The sequence below is a fragment of the Limulus polyphemus genome, unplaced genomic scaffold (genome assembly GCF_000517525.1).
Source record: "Limulus polyphemus unplaced genomic scaffold, Limulus_polyphemus-2.1.2 Scaffold250, whole genome shotgun sequence".
In the NCBI taxonomy this organism is placed as follows: domain Eukaryota; kingdom Metazoa; phylum Arthropoda; class Merostomata; order Xiphosura; family Limulidae; genus Limulus; species Limulus polyphemus.
Window position 1 is genome coordinate 403325 of NW_013665860.1, and position 23375 is coordinate 426699.

The 23375-nt window shown below is 32.4% G+C and overlaps 1 protein-coding gene across 1 annotated transcript in view; it reads left to right on the forward strand.

Annotated features, from left to right (window-relative positions):
* The window catches only part of LOC106478796 (probable phospholipid-transporting ATPase VA), an 82841-nt gene extending 69279 nt beyond the window's left edge, over positions 1–13562 (forward strand). The window contains exons 21-25 of the mRNA XM_022382460.1: positions 2068–2268; positions 2493–2573; positions 6205–6309; positions 8685–8872; positions 9793–13562. Of these exons, the coding sequence (XP_022238168.1) occupies positions 2068–2268; positions 2493–2573; positions 6205–6309; positions 8685–8872; positions 9793–10042 (825 nt within the window). The 3' untranslated portion in view covers positions 10043–13562. The remainder of the gene's footprint in view (positions 1–2067; positions 2269–2492; positions 2574–6204; positions 6310–8684; positions 8873–9792) is intronic.
* The last annotated feature ends 9813 nt before the right edge of the window (positions 13563–23375 follow it).

Genomic DNA, 23375 nt, shown 5'->3' on the forward strand with positions numbered 1-23375 from the left:
GTTGGAGAAGTCCTTACTGTGAATTATCAAATATCAACATACATCACAGTTGGGCCCACCCTTCTCCTCTTAGACTTGGTTTGATGGGTTTTCAGTTCAATTACAGCTTGTGAAGTTCTGTCGCTTTTAGGGATGTAATCTTCCATGGTAGCCCTTATCCCCTTCAGCCAGGCTCATATGCATACTCTTTCGTGGGCTTTTCACAGCCAGTGGAATTTTGCAGTGATCCTTTGTTGGCTCTTATTACCCCTCCTCCTACCTTGATCATCCAGTTTTCCATGTTTCATGACACAACCGTTTAGGAATGGAGTGTGGGTTGATCAACTGGAAGATTCTGGATGTTTGGTCTGCGGTTGAGAGGTCTTATCCTATCATCACCCGGCAGCTTCTCACCATAGGTCGTGTTTGGGTTTATTTTCTCTATCTGGCTAGAAATTTTCTGGTAATGATCCATTCTGGCTTTTCTTCTGTGGTTGCTTATCTCAATCACCAGGGCAGCACCCATTCTCCATCCCTCTGTATTGATAGATTGGATCTTCTTTTTAGGCCCACATGCTCGATATTCCTATCATTGCATGTTAGATTCTGGGTGCTTTCGCTCTTGTCATGGATCAGATTCCTGTCCAGACAACATTTATCCTATGGAGTGGTCCCTCAGTCCTTTTGTTTTCTAGTGGCTTTGACTTCAGTGAGGTACTCCTCACATAGAGGCTTTTGCTCCGTCCCTTAACCACAAATTGCTTTGGTTAGGTCTCTGGTTCCTCATCTTCTTGCTCTGGCTATTGGTGTTTTCAGTCAGGATTGGACAAACACTTTTGTCTATCCTCCCATTCTCCTCCTCCTACAGGGGATTTTGTTCATCCTTGATACTCCATGTTCAATCCTTCTGATAATTCTTTCCTGGCCATCTTAGCTGTGGTTTCTGCAGCTTCTCCAGCTCCAACTTCCTCCTCCATTACCTTTTTCTCTGTCTCTGTCCCTTCTTTGCCACCCTCAGTCACCAGTGTTTCATCCAGACCTTCCTGTCCTCAATCTTCTCACTTGCTTTTCCTCTGGACATTGGCAAGGTCATCCGCCTTCTCCCGATGGTTAGCCTCTTTTCTGGCTTGTTTCAATTGGTTTTGGAGTGTAGTTGACTTACCGATAGTATGATCCTCATCCTACCTACCCCAATGGGGATGTTGGTTCCCAGTGGCATGGGTTTTGGTTGTAGTTAATTTCCCGTGTATGGTCCATCATGCCCTAACCACTCTACACATTGCGGCACATCCTTATCATTTTACCAATTTTTATAAGTTCTAGGATTGAATTTCATAAATATTGCATGGTTCGGATCACATAGTTCTTTCCCAATTGGATGTGCTCCTCTGTTTTCCACCCATATATGCAACATTTTTCTATGATGGGCAAAGAGTATACCTGGTTCAGAAGTGGTGCAGTTCCCCACATCGAATTTGACTGTCTCAGCTTAAGGAGTGTCCTTCAGATGCTTTTGAAGGATTCTTCTTTCTTTCCCTTGTACTAGTCCCTCCACCTACTCATTGTGAGTGGAGGTAATGTACCGTATCAGTAGTTATAATCTTCCTATACTGAAAATAGCTACTTATTGGCGGAGGGTTCATGCATGACAGATGCATTGGAATCAGTCAGTTCCAATGGAAAGGATATAGAAGACTTGGGACATATTTATTTGCATATAGAGGGCAGCACTGAACGAAAATAGCTATTTATGTCAGAGGAAGCAAGTACCTATCAGAGATACATTTTCAGTGTAGGAAAATTATAACTTTTATTTTTTTCATTTATGTATTTGTATTTCCTTTAATATCTGTGTTTGAAATATTACACTGCATAACTTTTCTAGGACATTTGTAGGTCATCAGTGTACCTGAATACCACAATAGTTTTAAGTTTTTATTACTTTAGGTAAAGGTTTTCAACTAAAAAAAATTAAAACTCACAGAATTGTGAAGAAAAGTAGTTGCATGTTACTTGTGGACTTTACGTAAGTAAGATAGTAGAGATGTGATGTCTCTTTGTTGTTAACTTGTTCTTTATTTTCTCTAGTCATTCATCTTTGTGATATTCTGGTATCAGCTGTACTGTGGTTTTTCGGGGATGGTAATGATAGATCAACTTTACCTCATGCTGTTCAATGTTCTTTTCACTGCTTTGCCACCCCTGGTGTTTGGCATTTATGATCAGGATTGTCCTGCAGATGTGTTGCTTCAGAAGCCTAGCCTATATTCACAAGGACGACACTGCTCAGTAGGTTTTCTTAGCATTCATATATTATCTTTAATCTTTACTTGTTCTTGCAGTGTATAATGAATCTTATAAAAATACCTTGGTGCCTTAACAATTGAGTAATATTGGTAGATTTTGTTGCTGTTGTCAAGTGCTTGTTAATGAATGCAAGGTCTAAAACTAAAGTCTGTGATGAAATAATCATCAAATTATTAATTTGGATCTTTATTTCTTCTTCATCATAGGTTTATACCAAATATTCCTTCTGGTTAAACATGTTGGATGCACTCTATCAGAGTGTAATAATCTTGTTTGTACCTGTACTGGTGAGTTGTGTTAGTTACATATTATTAAAACTATTAAAGAATGTTGGGTGGAAATAACATATGTGTATATATATATATATATATAGAGAGAGAGAGAGAGAGAGAGAGAAAGCACTGAATTGTAATATTATATCCATTCTCACAGAGTATAAGCTTGGTATGTGGGATCTAGCAGAACACTATTGTTCTGTTGAATCTACCAGAACACTGGCTAGTTATATTTGATTTTATAGAGTGCAGTTTAGTTATATTGAATGCTGTAGAATACTGTTTATAGCTGATCTAGTCGTACACTGTTTATTTTTATGCTGTTTAAAGGAAAAATGATCATGTTGAATTATCTTTAACAAAGTAGTAACATAATTGTATCATCTTGTTGCTGCTATTAGTACTACTATTTTTCTTTCTTTAAGAGATGCAATAAACCTTATATTTTAGTAAAGTTTATTGTACAAATCCATTTAGGCTTCACTATTAATTAAAACAAAATTAATTTGATGTTGCAAACTTAACTTCCTTGTTTGAATATTATATTTAAACATTTTATTAGGCTTAGCTTTTTTTACTCTTCAATGACTGGGCACACACCATTTATCCATTACGTTGGGCCTTTAAAGTTTGGAGACAACTTGAATGGGTAGAGAAAATGATATTTTGTTCCTTAGGCAATGCTGCTCAGAACACTTAATTCCCAATTTTGTAAAAGTCAAGTTATCGAAAAACCTCAATTGGTATTATCCAAAACATGCAACAAAAACTTCTAAAAGCTACCCTGAATTTTAAATACCAAGAACTAAACTACTTACTAAAATGTAAACAGGAATTAGACCATTAACTTGCCTTCTACCTCAGTTGTTTTACAGGTATTATCCAAAACATGCAACAAAAACTTCTAAAAGCTACCCTGAATTTTAAATACCAAGAACTAAACTACTTACTAAAATGTAAACAGGAATTAGACCATTAACTTGCCTGCTACCTCAAACCAGATGAGTACAACAATATATATAGCCACCATCAACCATAGCAACTTGCTGTTAAATTAAAAGAAGAAATATATATACACAGCAAAAAGCTTGAACAACCGAGAAAACTACAATATTGAAGCACAACCTAATCTTGTTACCAACCGATCAGGTCAACCACTAAATGTCACTGAAATACAACTACCTGATAATGTCATAAGTTTGTCAAAATGTACATTTGTAATAAAGTTTCTTTCACTACCCATTAAAACTGTCTCCAAACGTTATTTTCTAAAAAGTGGGTTACTTATAGTAAATTTGTATGTGTATGTAACCCCAGTGGGGAGATTTTGTTCAGCATTACTCTAACATTGTTGTTGTATGTTTAGAAATGTACTTTCATGTAAATTGTGGAGGAATTTATATAAGGGAAACTAATTATTTCAGAATTAAAAAGAAGTTTTATAAGTATTTAACACTTGATGCATGAATCAACCAAACATATTTAGGAGGGAGAGTTCTGGAAAAACCCTTTCCAGAATTAGAGATATCTTTATTCTGATTACACCAAATTATTTGTCTTAATTGTCAGAATCGAACGAGCATATCCATTTCTCATTATTCGCAGCCTACACTGTGTTATGATTGACTATCTGCGACTATCCATGGCTTTCAACCCATCAAAACACTGCACTTTTACACACCTTCCAAGATACTAAAGGTCCTAAAAACTATACTTCTTAGGAGTGGAGTAAAGTGGCATGCTGTTGCTGTTCACAAACTACCACAGTTTTTGTCAGCAATCACTTCTCCATTTACAGTGATGGTCGAGGAAGTTATGAACAAGCTGACGTGCAGCTGTAAAGTGCAGTACATGTGGTTGCGATCATGACAGGATTCCTGTCATAGTGAAATTAGGGTGAATTAGAGGAGGCACACAACAGATTTATTCCACAGCATTAAGAAACAGGAAATTACACCATAATGCTAACAAAGCCCTGTTCCTGGTATGGGTAGGGACTATTTTTGCTCCCCAAAACCTCCAAATTTGGTCTGGTTGACTTGTGCATCAGGTGTTAAGTTCAAAATTCTGGAAATGCCTCCCTAACTTTGTTCTTCTTATAACTGTGTTTCTCAAACATTAAAGAAATTGAAATACTTTTTTTTATGGTTTTGTATACTGCTAAGACAAAAAGATCGATTCTATAAATAATGTCTTGTTCAAAAATTTAATGTTTCTCAAACTATTTAGTTCCCAGTTGTGCAATAATTGGCAGGGGGAAAGATTAAACAGTTAAACACCTAGAATTATAAGAACTTATGAGTGAAAGTAATAACATGTCAACCGCATTATATCTGGCATGTAACATAGTGGTCAAAATGCTATTTATATTCTTAGTTATTTGAACAACTGTCTAGGTGTGAACTAGATTAACCATTTTGCTGCGTTGTTCGAATATATATCCAAATAAACATTTATACCCACTGACTGCAAAATTTGGATGTACCCCATGGCTATCAAAATAAGTTTCCCTCCACTACGACATGCGGGAATATCTTGAAACAATCGCCAAACCTGCACATGCATGCTGCCATCTGTGTTCTACACCTTGAAACCTGAATGTTTATATGCCTCATTATGAAATTGACAACTTTGCAGGAACACATATAGGATCTATATAAAGACAGCTTCTTTATGTCTTGGATATTGTTATCTAAATAATTTGTTTTATATTTTGTAATGATTCTGGCCTCTTATTGACTTAGTTTTGCCTGTATTTATGTCATTTACTGGAGAACACTTTTCTTTTAATTTTCCTCAATTTTTTGTTTAAATCATTATTTTTCACTGTCCAATACAGTTTTCAAGGAATATTACTGTCAGATTTAGAATATACAACTTCTTTCAATACTGAAAAAGTAATACAAAGAGTCAAATTCATACTTTTATTTTTTGGTGGATAACTGACACTTTTAGGGAATCAGTCTGAAAATTAATTGTGCAGTGAAAGGGTTGAGTTGGTGAAGTGTGGTTTTTGTATGTGTTATTTAATTAATTACAAAGGGTATTTTATTCAACCAGTAAAATTGCAGAAATATCCAAACATAGGGTTATCCAGATGAGAATTCTTATAAGATTTTTCTTCTATGATGCTCTGTTTAATAATTGTGTTGTATAACATATATTATGTATTTTAGTTATAATTTTAAAATATATACCTTGATCTTGTATTTAGTATGTCATTACCACTTTTTTTGTTATTGTCAATATTAGACACGTATATGTTAACAATCTACTATATGTAATAGTAAGCAATTGGTGCTTGCTTCATAATATTTAAAAGCATATAGGGTAAACATAGAAGACAAAGAAAGTTATAAGTTAGGGTTTTTACTCAAAAATAAAAGTTTTCAGTATACAGAAAGAAGTAAAAGCATCGTATATGGCTGATAAAAAATGGAGATGAAATGTGTGAATTTGAAGATATGAGTATATGGCATAATGAATTGAAATCTAAAGCTGGCTGGAATGAAGGTGAACTAGGATAAATTACAAGTTTCTGTAAGTAGTTTTGTTGTCAAAGGTGAACAAAGAAAAAGAAGAAACATATTTTTAAAGTAATTCAAAAGTTTTAAAAAGCTTTTCTTCATTGACATATTTTCAGAGCTTCTATGACAGTGATCTGGGAATGTGGGAATTTGGATCCACCATCTTTACAGCATGTGTGCTGGTGCAATTGGCACATTTAGCTGTTGAAACTAGATCATGGGTAAGAAAGTATCTGTATGTTGTGATAGGTGCTGAGTATTGTGTAAAAATAGTATCTACTCGCATGTTCATGCACTCTTAGAAAGCAAGGTCTTGGGGGAGAACAGTACCCATGAACATCTGTATAAAAACAAAACTAAGACACAACACCCCTACCCCTAAGCGCATGGAAAATCTTACCAGTAGAAAATTAGCCTTTTCAAATAAAACATATTTGTCTAAAACATCACTTTAAATAGACCTTTGTGTCTTTTAAAGTAATTATTCTATGAGTGTGGGTGATAAAACTGAATATTATGTATATCTTTTTTTTTACAACCTTAGTAGTTGTTAGTAAAGGTTTTAAAGTGTTGTTTGAACTGAATCTTTACTGTTTAAAGTGCATTTTGCCTGAACGTTCTATTAGGGTTTTGTGCAATCCCTGTTATGAACTACTATTATGGTTCCAGATAGATTAGTGCTTTACCCTTTTGTGTCACGTGACACTTGTTTATTTTTGGTTTTTTATTTCTGAGGAATTTGTTATGACATAATAATTTGGAAAAGCATTGTATCAAAAAATAAAACTTACATCTGTCACTTATTACGACCTCAGTGGAAGGGTTGTAGGGTATAATAATTTTCTTAAGATTAGTGTCATTTTAATTAAATCCTATCAATACTATAATTGAGTTTATTTGTTAATTTCATTTTCTTCACCAAAACATAAGTTTCATTGAAAAAAAGATTAAGTAGAGGCTTAAATTGTAGTGTTGAGTAAAGGGCTATCCATCTAAACCAAACAAAATATAATTAAATTATTGTGTTTTTTTCTTTATAATCTTTCCATGTCAGTTATATTTAAGCATTTGTAAACACTAAATTTTTCAAGCATTTTTTTCATTATTGAAACTAAACATGTCATTTATACAAGTTCTTAACTTCCACCTGAAGACTTCAAAGAAAAATATTCCTGAATTTTTTTTTTAAGCTTTAGTCATGTTTTTGTTCTGCATTCCATCCTCCTTAGAAACATGTTTGTTTTGCTGTTTGCATGTTACTTTCCTAAAGAAAGTCATCCATAAATGTGAATTATTTTTTAATGAAATTTCATAGCATTATTAATCTTGAGATGAAATTCAGCTGTAACATTCAAGTATAACTGGAGTTTTTTCTGACTTTATTGTTTATGAAATACAAAATTATTGTAGATCACAATGATAAAAAGACATAAGGTTTTTAAAGTTCTTAAGAATTTCATTATTTGAAGATTTTTTCTACTCTAAAAGATGCAAAATGTCTTTTTGTAAAACATTTATTTTTGAAAGATTTTCATAAATTTCAGGCATCAAGTCTTATTGCAGATACTCTTTTAAGGTTTAATTGGTGGAAAGAATATAAATTTAAGTTCACAAGTATATCAAATAAGAAATAATAAAACTTAAAATATTTTCTAGAATAAAACTATGTACTGATGTACGCATGATGTATGGGGGTATAAAATTTGAAAAAAAAGATTTTCAACAAAACAGTATGAACACAACAAAGCATGAAATTGAATAGACATACAAACTAATCCAAAACAAATGCATCAAATAAATTACACTAAAATAGAGAATATAGTTATGTACTAAATGTTTTACTTCATTTAAATATTATATTGATTTCAGTGATGTATATGTTTTTATAATATTTTTTATGTCTGCTAATATTTTACTGACAAGGCTCTTGTTTTTATTTTTAACTTCACAGAAAAGCATTAAATTATTTACAGTTCTTAACGTTTCTGAAAGCTTGGTTTACAATAAATAGTTTCTCAAAAAATAAGATGAAAGTGTGTATAAATTATCTTAAAATGCTTTTGAATTAAAAGTAAAATTCATTATGTAGTAATATCTTTAATAGCCTGATTAATGTGCAAATAAACAATATTTTGAAATATAAATTATGTAAGCCTGTATTCTAGAATTTTGGGAATTAGACTGATGGCACCGATGTAGCAAGTGTTAGAATGTTTTTTCTGAATAAGTCGCTTTGTTGCTTATGTTGAGGATCCAGATAAATCAAACACTGTGGTTGGGTTTGATCTGCATATATATTTGTCCATTGTGCTTATAAAACCAGCTATGATGCTGTTGATTGCTCTTATTGATTGGACAATTCAAATTTATATGTGAGGGTGTTGATGTTTGGGAGCTTGTAAAAGCCCTGCTGAACTGTCAATTACTGGATATTTCAAATGTTTGATCATATTTAAATAAGCTAAATATTTCACCCTTTAATTATACTTGCTTGTTTTATTTTAAAAAATGTGTTTGCATTAGTAATTTAACTAACTTTTTTATGGTATTTTTAATTTATTGGTTTACAAGTTAACTTTTTCTCTTCATCCTGTAGACATCTCTCCAGCTGCTTGCCACATTGCTGAGTGTTGCAGTTTATTTAGGTTTTGCAGTCCTGTATAATGCCCTGTGTCTCGGTAGTTCATTCCTACAGAACCCTTACTGGGTCATGCAGCATGTCATGGCAACTGCACGATATTGGTTCACAGTTGTGTTAGTTCTAGTCATTTCTTGTTTACCAAGGTAGGTCATTTTAATGTTTAATTCCTAGATATGTTTCCCCGGGGGTAGTTTCTGGGTCATCTCTTGTTGCTCCATAGTTGTTTTAGTTCTAGTCATGTCATATTTACCAAGGTAGATCACTTAATGTTTAATTAAGTTTGTTTTTCCACTCATTCTTATCAACATGTAGTTAACCATAGTACCACATACAATGAAAATATATTGGCTGAACTTATAATAGGATAAGCACATATCTATCATTTGTAAATGGATACATACAGGAAAAGTACAGATCTGTTACTTTTAAATGGAAAAGTATGTATCTGTAATTTGTAAGTGAAATTACATATTTTTTTGTGAATGACATCGGCACAAACCAGTTATTTGTAGATACAGAAATTTTTCAGACTGATAATGGTTTAAGAGAAAAAGTTAATTCATGCCCAACTGGAGCTACAAACAGTTGAAGAAATGTTTTATCTTTAAAAGTGGGAACTAGACCTATTGAAATAGGGTAATTTGTTATACATTAGTCTTATAATTTGTTTTCACATATATTGTGTTTTAAAAGTCAGACATAATTGTTATTTATGCTCTTTGTATCTTTCAGCTAAGTTATTAAAAATCTGCTTAAAACTATGACAAAAAAATATCTTCACAATGAATTCTCTAGGTAAACTGTTAGTGAAGCATTGGATAGAAGCATTAATTATAAATTTTCTGCTGATTCGTAAAAAATCTTAGCATTTGATATCTTAAATACAAAATATGTTCATAGTGGTGTAACTTCTGTCAAGATGCTATCTTGGAACATAAAGAAAAACAACTTTAAATGATCAAAATGCAGTTCCTTATGTGTTTGTTGTTTGTGTTCATCACAAGAGTTGCTATTTCTGCTTTAACTTGTATGCTGTTTAATTACTCTGTTTTGCCTTTTTCAGATTTGTTTTTTATACCTTTAAAAATAGTCTCTTCCCCTGTAATGTCATGGTTGCCCTTCAAGAAAATAGATATAAACAAACCTGTTCTGTCTCTACCTCCTGCTCCCAAAGGTCTAGTGACTCTTCCATAACAACTGTCAGACTTACTGGAAGTCATGAAATAGCACAAGAAGACCATAATTCAGATATCTACTCGGTTTCAACTACAGACATTGTCTTATTGGATGATTCTGACATTGTTGTTGCATAGCTGTGGCCTTCATCCAATCTGCCTTAGTATTTTTTAGAATAATGTTGTCAAAATGTAAGCTCAGTAGTATACATTTTATATAGTATACATTTTGGTATTAAATGAGAAGCTATGTTTTAGTTGTTAAATGTGATTCAAAAATAGAATTTTTTGTTAAAGATGAGATCATGAGTTAAGAAACAGTTTTGCATAAATTAACTATTCCATATCATTGTATAAAGTCTCTAGATTTGGTTGTTTTTTTAAAGAAATTTTATATGTTTAAGAGTGGCTTTAGACTAATTTAGTCTCAATAATATAAATCAAACTGAGTATTTTGCATAGAACAATGAAAATGTCTTGAAGAATTGCATAAGTGACAACATGTATGATCTTTAATTTTTACAGTGTATTATTTCTTCCCAAGAAATTTTGAAAAGAGTGACAGTTTTCTTCTAAAAACATGAATATGAGAAATACGTAAAATATAAAATAAATTTTACTACTGAACATGCGTAAAATATTAATATATTCTACTGGCAACAGAAACTTAAGCTGACTGCTTAAAATTAGCAAAAAAAAATATGAAACTACTAGTATTATTGCTTTGTGTTTTTAGTTGAAAAGGTTTCCAAATGAGTAATATAAAGATCCAAAACTCTGTAATAATTGGACCTGTTTTAAATTTAACAGATATATAAACTGAATAATCTGAAGTTCTTTTCTTAGCTAATTAGCTTGTAAGAACAGCATTAAACTTTCAGAGCTTAAACTGTGATAGCATTTATCCTATTTATTAATTAACTCTAATTGTGTTTGTAAGATTAGCTTTGATTTTCCAGAGCTTAAACTATGAGTATTTATCCATTTCTTTATAAAATCTCTTCAATATTACAACTGCAGAAAACAAGAGTAAGTTGAAACTGTAAATGGTTAATGATGCTATTGAACATTCTAAGCTGAAAAATATCTACTTATCTGTGTTGTTTTAGTAGTTTTGTTTTTATATCTCTCTAATTCTAAATTGAAACACTTTTAATTTAATGTTATTCGAAAAAGAAATTAAAGTTGTTTTTAAAATATAAGGCACTCAACAAGTTGTTGTTAAGAGTATGAAGCAGTAGTACTTAATCTGTGTATATGTGATCCTCATAAAAAGTAAATTTGTTCTTAAAGTGTAACTTTGTGTGTTAAGAAAAAAAGTTTAGATCAGAGCTAACAATAATATATTAGCTAAGCAATGAACATAAGTTTCATGTGCACAAAATCATTATTAGTATAGGTGTTATCACCGTTTCCTGAAACAAAACACACTTTACAAATGAAAAAGATTGTTCTTCAGAGCTCTTTTCCAAGAAATAAAAAATAGTGAATTTGGACCCAAACACTTACACGAGAAGGCCTATCATATTGCATTTTATTCTATACTGCTGTATTTGTTATACTTAAGCAAAAGGTAGTCTTAAGGTAATATCCATTGTTTTTCTGTTCAGCAAACATACTTGCATATATAATTCATTAACCCACTGTTCTGTAAGTCATAACAAGTTAAAAATTTCTTAATTTGCTAAACAATTTTATTATATCTCTTTATTATAATAATTAGACATTCTATTTAAATAGTATTATCTCTGTTTGGTATTACTTGCTCAACTTTTTCTTTATGTTATGTTTCTAGAAATACAAATAAGTATTAAGAACTTTTTTATGACTAGTATTACTGGAAAGTAGATTGTAGTGTAATTTGATTATTTGATGACATATATTGGATGTGTTTATCATATTTTGATATAACATACTAAATAGAGAAACAAAGTGCCACAAAAAAAGCAGTTTCTAATTAAATATGTTATAGAAAATTAACATACAATACTTTTTGTATTTGATGTCTTCTGTTTCCTGTCTTAGAAAATCTTCAACTTGCTGTTTATTGATGATATGGGATCTTCTATTACTTTCCATATAAACACACCAAAGTGCTTTCTGCTGATCGTATCTGGTCTTCTATTGCTTGTCACACCAAAGTGCTTTCTGCTGATCGTATCTGGTCTTCTATTGCTTGTCACACCAAAGTGCTTTCTGCTAATCGTATCTGGTCTTCTTTTGCTTGTCACACCAAAGTGCTTTCTGCTGATCGTATCTGGTCTTCTATTGCTTGTCACACCAAAGTGCTTTCTGCTGATCGTATCTGGTCTTCTATTTCTTGTCACACCAAAGTGCTTTCTGCTGATGATATCTGATATTCTATTGTTCATCATATAAACACATCAAATTGCTGGTTACTGAAAACAACTGTCAAATTAGTATTTGAATTTTTTGTTTAATTACTAGTTGGTTTTCATATAGTGAATGCTCCCCCCCTCCCTACCCTGTACATTCAACAAGAAGTTTTGTGTGTCAGCTGTTAGGGTGATTTGTACTCCATTAGAACTCCTGTGTTGTGATGCTACAAGACTTACTTGGGTAAAATTTAATTTGCGTTTGTAAGTCTCTTAAAGATACAGCACACTAAATTTTTTTCTTTCATTAGCACAAAAAGTTTCAAAAATTGTTTATAGTCATAAACATTCTGGTAAAAGTATAGATGTAACATTTATTTATGAAGATGTGTTTTTAGTGGTTAATGTCTATACAGATATTTTCACATCTGTGTGTTGTGTATTTTCTAAAAGAGAGTATTTGTATAATAACAAATTGTTGATGTATTTTTTGAAACTAGATTTACAAGAAGATAACCATTAATATGTTAATGTTCATGAAAAGTTTTTCTGTTTATTGACATTATTGTAAACGATTGAAACGTGATATTCTCTGATACATTTTAAAAATGTTTTGTGTATACACGTTGTTTTGAATAGTCAGTTTGTTGTCATATTTCAGTCATAAACAAGTTTCTTACAAGTTTAAGAAGTTTCTAGAAATATGAAACATGTAAAACATCAAACAAATTATTTTTATCAAATGCACATTCTTGTTTTCCTGGGATTAATGCAATACAAGTAAGGTGTAAATCATTTATGTTCAAGACCAGTTTAAATAAATAATATATTTTATGACTGAAAGATTACAGAATGCAGTGTTTTGTAGAAGATAGTATATATATGTGTTTGAAAGGCATTACATAGATACAACATTTTGTTGTGTAGCAGTGTATGAAGAGTGCTATAATTCATATTTGGAGAGTAAGTGAATCAGAACTGAACAGAAAACTGAGATATGGAGACTAGGTATGGAGATCAGAAGCACCCAGTGTATTTAATATTTGTGTCTCAGTTTTGTCTGATATAACTCATGAAAATAGTTTACTGGTAGAATTAGTGTTAGTAGTAGTAAAAGGAAATGTCCTTTAGAAAAAAATATTTTAAATTATATCTGTTATATCAGAAAAATGAATCATCACAAAATCAAACTTTTTAACCCAAGCCTTTTCAGAAAGGATTTTCCCTTTTTTTGGTTTGGATTAGAAATATTTAACTGAAAAAAGGAGGACCATTTTTTTGTGGGTTACAGGGTCTTACTTAATTCTTTCTTTTTTATAGTAAAAAAAGCGTCATCATAAAACCAAAGACATTTATTTTTTTTTTGATAACTTGTACATTGTTATTTTTTGAATTGAATTTGTTTATATGTTATTAGAAAATAATAACCATTTCAAGCAGCTTAGTAGGTATTTTTTGTTTCTTTCATGTTAAACAATGTAATGGCTTTCTTCAGCTATAATATGTTAAACAGTTTTTTTTAATTCATCTTCTTTGAGAGCATTGAAAGTTATGGATTTGTTCTTCAGAGTTTTAGATCATTTACCTTATATAAAATTGTTTAGTTTACTCATTTTCTTTATATTAAATTTCTCTTAAATTTTCTTGATCTTGTCTGTATCAAGTTTCTCTTAAATTAATTTCTTTCTTCCTGTATTTTTGTTCACTTTCTTTTATTTTCTGTAGCTGCTATCCATTTCTATATTAAATGATTCCTACTTTTCCTTGTATTTTTATTTGTGTATCAAACGTTTCATCAATATTGTTTTCTATCTCTCTCTCTTCTATTTGATTTTTTTAAGCATATTAGTTTTTTCTTACTAACCAGAGTTTTCTGAAGTTTGCTTGACTTTATTTTTTGATAAAAAATTTGAGGAAATATTATTGTCATTATTAGCTGTAACTGTTAAACTGTGTGGTGTCATTGTGATGCACAGCTATGCATTTCAAAGTCTAATGATTATGATAAATGTTTATATGACATATTTTGCACATGTACCTCTTCCGGTGGTGAACTGGATTCTTGAGACAAGTATGATTAATGTTTTGTTCTTACCCATTGCAAACCATAACAATAAATCATATTGGTTATCTGAAATTATCTTTTTAAAGTTTATCATTGAGTATTTTACATGTTAAGTAAAGATATTATTGTTTTAAGTTCTTCTGTTTAGATGAATTTTTTATATATTTTTGATTCATATATAATTTTCTAAAAACATTGAATATGTTTAATGAATTCAGTTAACTATTTAACCTAATTATGTAAATCAAACTGTTAATTATCTTTATTTGAATAAACCAATGTTGATTATACTGGCTTTAATGATCTGTTTATATTATACAAGGAGAACATTTATTTTTTTTTATTCACATTTTTTTTCTCACACATTTTCAAACTGAGTAGTTGTGCAAGGCTGTTTTTGTCATGAAAAGGTATTATGCATGAAAGAATTGCATAATGTGCAAGTTGTTGTGAAATGGAATAATGTTTGATCTTTGTAACAAGGTACTCAAGTAGTTATGAAGTGGAGTAGTGTTAGATCTTTGTAACAAGTTACACAAGCAGTTATGAAGTGGAGTAGTGTTACATCTTAATAATGAGGTACTCAGGTAATTGTGAAGTGGATTTGTGTTGGATCTTTTTAAGGAGGTACTCTGATAATTATGAAGTGGAGTAGTGTTAGGTCTTTGTAACAAGTTGCACAAGCAGTTATGAAGTGGAGTAGTGTTAGATCTTAATAATCAGGTACTCAGGTAATTATGAAGTGGAGTAGTGTTAGATCTTAATAATGAGGTACTCAGGTAATTATGAAGTGGAGTTGTGTTGGATTATTTTAAGGAGGTACTCTGATAATTATGAAGTCGAGTAGTGTTAATTCTTTATAATAAGGTACTTGGATAATTATGTAGTGGAGTACTGTTAGATCTTTTTAATGAGGCACTCAGGTAATTATGAAGTGGAGTACTGTTAGATCTTTCTAATGAGGCACTCGGGTAATTGTGGAGTAGTGTTAGATCTTTGTAACAAGATACACAAGTAGTTATGAAGTGAAGTTGTGTTAGATCTTTATAATGAGATACTCAGGTAATTATGAAGTGGAGTTGTGTTGGATCTTTATAATGAGGTACTCGGGTATTTATGAAATGAAGTTGTGTTGAATCTTTTTAATGAGGTACTCGGGTAATTATGAAGTGGAGTTGTGTTGGATCTTTATAATGAGGTACTCGGGTATTTATGAAATGAAGTTGTGTTGAATCTTTTTAATGAGGTACTCGGGTAATTATGAAGTGGAGTGGTGTTGGATCTTTATAATGAGGTACTCGGATAGTTGTGGAGTACTGTTAGTCTTTTGTAATGAATTACCAAAGTAGTTGTGAGTTAATGTTCAATAGTTGTAATGAGATACTCGGGTAGTTGTGAGTAATGTTATATCTGTATAATGAGATAAGTCTTAATTACCCTGGTAGTTGAAGTAGAATATTGTTTGGCCTTTGCAATGAGATTAATTAAGCTTGAATTATTTAAGAAGTTGTGGAATGGAGTAGTGTGCAATATTAGCACACAAATAAACAAGTGATTATTTTAAATTAAATGCATAAAACAAGCGTACATCACATTTGATGTGCGAGGCTCTCGGTACGTTTGTGCATATATTGATGGAACAAGTGACATGTCACTGTTCATAAATCTTCGAATATACAAAATGATTTTTTTTAACATCCAGCCTATGAATCAATGACACTAAATTCGGGGGGACTGAGTAAATTATAAAGGGGTGCCATGTTTTACGTTCACGGTATTCAAGTTAGAATAAAAAAATATGTACTCTGTGGAAGGAGTTGATTTGTTAACCTCAAAAAACAACAACACTTTATTACCAAAAGAAATCACCTTTCAATAGTGTTTGGCCACAAAGATGCGTAATTTAGGGATGTGACTGGACTGTGTTCCTCTTGGACAAAATACCAGAAGTGTTCATGTTCAGGCAGGTACGCCTTCCCTCTAGTCTTACACTGCTAAATTAGGGACGGCTAGCGCAGATAGCCCTCGTGTAGCTTTGCGCGAATTTCCAAAAAACAAAACAATCAGGCAGGTACTGTACTTGGCCACCTTTGTCGATATAACTTACAAAAACCGGGAGAAAATGGCTTTATGGAGCTGAAGAACCTGATCTTGTATCGCTAGTATGGCCACTAACTTGTTTTGTGTGTGATTTTAGATTGGGGTATGGGTTTTATTCCCTCTTAACCTGGAAACTAGTGCGAATTCACGCTAGTGGGCAATTCAGATTCCAGATATCGCAAGGAGTTCAAATATCTCTTCTTTTTATATACATATAACTTAAAGAGTGTGTCGGAAAGCTTTGTTTGGGAATCAACCTACCAAACATGTCTCCCTGATTCGAGGGCTGAGTGTTAAATAAATCCTGTTATTCAGTTCAAGACCGAATTCCTCCGGTATGTGAAATTATTAATCCAAAATTATTATTATATATTATATTAAGATACGGGATTCAAAATCATGGTGAAACCCTATACCTTGCCTTCGTTGATATATTATAAGTTTTCTGGAAACACTCATAAAATAGCCTCAGAAGTACAATCAAAACATAAACTTAGTGTCTTTGTTTTTATATTTAGTTACCGACTAACAAGAAGTAGTCCAGATAACTTGTAAGGGTGAAAGTTATACCCAGATGCTTCTTAGATAATAATTGTGTGCGTGCCTGATCTTTTATAAACAGAATGAAATAAAAATCCCTTTTATAAACAGGATGTAAATAAAAACTTCCATATGCAATTTAGTGACTTCCTCTAAGCGTTCTTTGTTTATATAATTACTGGTTTTACGTGTGTGTGACTAATTAGTAACTTTAAGAGCTATTCCTAGAATGCTTTAAATTCATTTCCTTCGTTCTTTTTTATTCACAATTTGTACGATCATTAATTTTACGGATTTTATTTAATTGATGCACAAAAATAAAGCTCCAAATGCTATATTCCCGGCGAATATTAATCTCGTGAATCCTGTTATTCTTTAACGTTTTTTATTTAAATTTGAACTTCAGGGGATTTCATTTCCGCGTTGAATGTTTTACCAGCTCCAATCATAGAAGTTTTACAAAATTTCAGGGTCTACAGTTCTTTTATGTATTTTCTCTTCTTGGGCGTACTGGCGCTATTTTTAGTAATGAATCACCGAACGGAAAATAGTGTTTGTTCTTATTCTATGCAGGTTCTTTAATATATCTATAATAAATATGAGATGGTAACCCTTTTCTCTCTTCCCTCGTAAGCCTATTTACTATTAGTGTTCTCGGGTAGAACCGTAAGGCACTCAAGAAATTATTCCATGTTTCGATGTGAATCCAATTATAGCAGACTCATGTCAGCGATGACCAAGTTTAATGAAACTAGTAACTTAGTCCTTATGCGCATGTGTTGTTCAACAAGCTAAAGTCGTGTGACTGTCATCTTCAATTTGACGTTCAAAACTTAAGATAACATCCTTTTAAAACCAAGATATCTTTGCGCTTTCGAAGCACAAGTCAAACTAAACTCTACTTTGTACAAGTATTTTTGCTGCGCGTTTTCAATTAGTGTAAAGACCATTAGTATGCTACTGCATCTATCCAGGAAAATCAGATGCGACAGCACAGGTTTCTCATAAGCTGTCTGTATAACTTCTCGAACGCAACTTTTAATTTTCTGATGAAATTCATAGCGAACAGTGACGAAGAACGTAGGTGTATTGTTGAGTTCAAAAATAGATTTTAAGGTTTTAGGGGGAAAAGAATTAGTTTTCTTATTAAAAACAACAACAAAAATCTATAGCATGTATTTGGAGCTATATTAGCAACTCATGTTTGTTTCTTAAAATTTGATTGGTTATTAACTTTGGGTATAAAGCTTAATTTTGGGATTGATGGAATTATAGAAGAGTTTAGAAAGTACAGGATAACAGCATTAAAAAAAAAGCTATCGAAACAAATCGCGGACTATTTCATTGCATTTCAAAAATGAGTACACACGAGAGAATAAGAAACGTAACTGCTAAATGAGTTAAGATTGTACTTGGCTATACTTCAAGAATTAAAATTAAAAATAAAATTTAAGTTTTCAGTTGTTTAATTAATTCAATCACTTGTACGAAAGAGACTTTGAATCAAAATTAAGATTTATACAAAACTAATTTTTATTATAAGTAAATAAGTCTATGTAATCAGTTAATGTTTACGTTATGCAGGTTGTATTTGGCACTTTAAGGTTATTGCTTTAGCCTTTATACAGGTAATAATACTTTGATAAAATAACTAACGAGTCAAATTTAAACTCTGTGCAACCCAAATTACACTCGCCAATGTTTTACTAGATTCCAATGTGAAAAAAATAATAAATTTGTTTGTGTATTTTAATCTAATTTCGAAAAAATCAAATATTTAATTTGAATTACCACTAGATGGCGATAGTTATATTGGTTGATAATTTCCGTGAAATTTGCGCTAACAAAACATTTTTAGCATCTATTTTGTAGACGTGATAGACAGAAGTTAGCCTTAATGATTTGTTTGTTTTTGAATTTCGCGCAAAGCTACACGAGGGCTATCTGCTTTAGCCGTCCCTAATTTAGCTATGTAAGACTAAAGAGAAGGCAGCTAGTCATCACCACCCACCGCCAACTTTTGGGCTACGCTTTTACCAACGAATAGTGGGATTGACCGTCACTTTATAACGCTCCCACGGCTGAAAGGGCGAGCATCTTTGGTGTGACGGGGATTCGAACCCACAGAGTGCGAGTCGAGCGCCCTAACCACCTGGCCATGCCGGGCCCCTTAATGATTTGCATTCATACTTATTAAAATATCAAAATTAAAGAAACATGATATTCATAATAAAGGTAGCATTAATATATTCAAAAACAACTCGTTATGAAAATTTTTAATGTCGTAAATAACTTTGTGTAAAATGTGCTAGTGTTTTATAGAAATTATAATTTTGTATTATCGTGAAAAAGTGAAGTCATGATTAAAGAAAGTTAGTTTTAAAGACAAAGCGTTATTCGTTAAATTGCAGATATAACATTCACCCATTAAAAATAGTGAAACTGGTGGAGAACATTGTTTGTAGTGGCGCATTTCGATTAGATTAATAAATGCTGTTTTTCATCAGAAAAATATTTACGATAATGAAAGTCATTAATAATACACTTGCCATTTTCCCCCACTACGTAGAACTTACTGTTGTTAATTTTATAACTTTCTTGTGATACTTTTGTTTAAACGAATAGTGCGATTTTGACTGTTACTCTTAGAGCGCACCCATAGCCCCAAAATGTGGAGTGCGTATTTGCGGCAAGGAGGCACGAAACATGAACCTTTGGATTCACGATCAAGGCACGCTAATGTGGGCCATCTTAATCACTGAAAAATTTAACTCGTAAACTAATTTTGCAAGTCCACCTGTTCATAATTTGAATAAATAGTTTGCTTAGTGTTCATCATTGTGTGACTTATCTAGTCCAGTAAACGTTTAGTCTTCATCACTGAGTAACTTGTCTAGTTCAGTCAATGTTTAATTTTTATTGTGTGACTTATCTAGTCCAGTAAACGTTTAGTGTTCATCATTGCGTGACTTGTCTAGTTCAGTCAATGTTTAATTTTTATTGTGTGACTTATCTAGTTCAGTAAACGTTTAGTCTTCATCATTGAGTAACTTGTCTAGTTCAGTCAATGTTTAATTTTTATTGTGTGACTTATCTAGTCCAGTAAACGTTTAGTGTTCATCATTGTGTGACTTATCTAGTCCAGTAAACGTTTAGTCTTCATCATTGCGTGACTTGTCTAGTTCAGTCAATGTTTAATATTCATTATCGTGTGACTTGTCTAGTTTGATCAGTGTTTAATGTTCATCATTGTGTGACTTTTCTATTTCAGTCAGTGTTTAATGTTCATCATTGTGTAACTCTTCTAGTTCAGTCAGTGTTTAATGTTCATCGTTGTGTGACTTATTTAGTCTAGCCAATATTTAGCGTTCATCGTTATATGACTTGTTTGTGATAATGGTGTCATTAACATTTTTTGTTGCGAAATTACTGTATTTTATTGAAAGTGAATTATTTCTACAAGTTCTTAGTTAAAGGAAAAATATTTGATTATATTTTCATATAACAGGTATGTGTTGACCAGTAGTAGTAATTTCCTCATTACTATTTGCCATTTTATTATTGTGGCAATAAGGTGAGCAGATATTTTAGGGCTATCGACATTTCGTTAATCGGCGGAAATCCTTTTAAGTTGATTTTTTAACTATTAAAGAGGCCAGCGTTCGCAAGCGAATGCAACACGTTTCCGCTACGCAATCCCAATATGGCCAATTTTGACACCAGAAAAATCGCGAAAAACACAGAAAATTCGAAAACTGTCTATATCACTGCTTGGGACCTGTAACAAGGTATCTCTGTACCATGTAAGTTGTTGAAATATACATAAATAGTTCACGAAAACTCCAAATTGTGCTTTCCTCGCTGAAAAAATTGAGCAAAAGATAAAAATTTTCTGTATCACTGTACCAAATTTCATGTAAATTGGTCGAAACAAGGCTAAATAAGTGACCCAAACTCCTAAAAGTTATGGGTTTATTTAACATCCCCCCCCTTAAGTGATCAAAAATGAGCATATCCCACATTTTTGTACGTATATTTATGGGACCTGTAAAAAAAACATGTTTTTGTACAAAATTCCAGGTAAAGTGGCCGAAATATAGCGGGGTAATTGTCAAAAATCCCTAACTTTATGCTATTTGTGGCATCTTGACCTCCTTATACTTATTAAAAATGGGTAAATCCATAATTTTTTGGTCAATGTGTGGGACCTGTAGAAACGTATCTTTGTACCAAATCACATGAAAATTAGTCAAAATACGTTGTTTTTTATGAGCTCTGAACTCCTTAAAAAAAAAGACTCAAAATGTGTAAATCCAACTGTTGAAGCGCATAAAAGTCTATATTCATGACAATTTTCATCTTGATTGCTGTAAATATAATCGCACAGGAGCCCAAAATATACAATTTTGGTTGTTTGACTTTTGATCCCATAAAATTCTTTTAAAAAAGCCTAAACAAAAACAACAACAAAAAAAGGCGTCTGGGCTTATTGGACAAAGGTGTGACCCTACCAACTTTCAAGTCGATCCTCCGAGAAATAAAGGAATGGCGGTCGATTGAAAAGTGTTTGGAAGAAGAAGAGACAATAGAAAAACAGTATGTCTTTCTGCGGAGATACAACTAGTATAATCCGTGGAACAAGTCCCAAATTTGAATGATTTTCGTATAAAGGGGCCAATGACTCAAGGCATGAAGTTTAATTCTGGTGTACAAAATAACAAAAAGTACACTAATTTAACAAACATCATTACAAATAGAAAAGATAAAAATAATGACTTCCAGTAACGCAATGGCCTTATAATATATAGTGATTGTAGCTATGTTCTTTAAAAAAGTATGATTAGTTTCAAGAGATAAAAAAATGAAAATTGTGACTGTCTTGAATAATACTCAATGGCATCTCTGGTTATTACCATTTTCTTTGAAAATGTTTCTCTATTGTTATTTGTCATATACATTGTTGATACGTGGGGTTCTGTAATATCCTAGCGTCAAACCAATAGACTTTATCACTACTTGCCCGCACAATGTCGAAGGTTATACAAATTCATGCATTTGAAGACGTTAGAAATAAAATGGATACCAGTAGAAGAATAAACTTTCGCGCTTTAGTGATCGTATTTCTGTAAACTCATGGGAGGTAAAAAAAACCTCGGAAAGCGGGTTCTCCGTTTACTCGACTTTGTTTCCCGCGCTTTGTCCATGGCCCGCGTCTGCCCGTAGCTGTCAAGGTGTCAGAGACGAACGTTCACCATTTCTACTTCTATTCAAATGTACCACTGGTTCCGTCTATCCAGTGACGGAAAATAGGTTGTCCTCTTTTTCTGAAGAACATTCGCTATTTTTTTTTTATCATTATTGTCACCACTGACGTTACATGCGCATGTAAGACGACATGTATATGTCCATGTACGCTGTTGCATCCACAACTAACACAGGATGATTAACGCCATGGGGAATACAGAGTTATACGAGAGAGACGAGTTTTAAGATTTGCTACAATGGCCGGTTGCAATGTTTAAAAAAAAAGACCTCAAGGCAAAGGAAACCAGATGTTCGTCATTTTTTTTTTCTGGGGAGTTCCTTTGTGTCGCGTTATTGTTGTCAGAAGTCACTAGCGAATGTTTGTTAACAAAGGATTGTGTCATAGGTTTTATTCTGTTTCTCTATGAATGACGTAATTTCTTTGCACATATAAGCAACCTTACCCTCCATTATTAAGCCTTTGTCTGTTTGAAAACCAGAGAAAGCTGGTGTCAAATACATTGAAATAACCTATATTACACCTAAATAAATTTAAGTACGTCCAACTACATATATATAAGCCTAACAAGACAGCTAATTTTCGGGATTTTAATCCAGCTTAGTTAACTCTTCAACGCATGAAGTAATTTACTTATATTAATGCATATTGTGGGTCACAAATGATCCGTCAAAGTAAAAAAACAAAACAAAAAATATTCAGACCATATTTATATTATTAAGTCTAACAGAACACAACCAGGATGGTCACAATACCAGATCAGCAGCAGAAATATCCAGAAATACTGTATTATTATCAAAAAATACATTGTAGTTCGTTGGATATGATAACTATGAATTGCAGCTAGCACAAACAGTTGTGTGCGAGTGTACAGGGCAGCCATATCTGGTGCATTTTGCATATGATATGCTAATTTTTCTGTTGTAAGAGGTGAAGCACGTTGGACATCTTTAGCATTTGGGAGTAGTAGCAGTGTGCTTTGATGAGCTGTCACTGTGTTCTTTATGACATTTTCTATGGGCCCGGCATGGCCAGGTGGTTAGGGCGCTCGACTCGCAATCTGAGGGTCGCGGGTTCGAATCCCCGTCATACCAAACATGCTTGCCCTTTCAGCCGTGGGGGCGTTATAATGTGACGGTCAATCCCACTATTCGTTGGTAAAAGAGT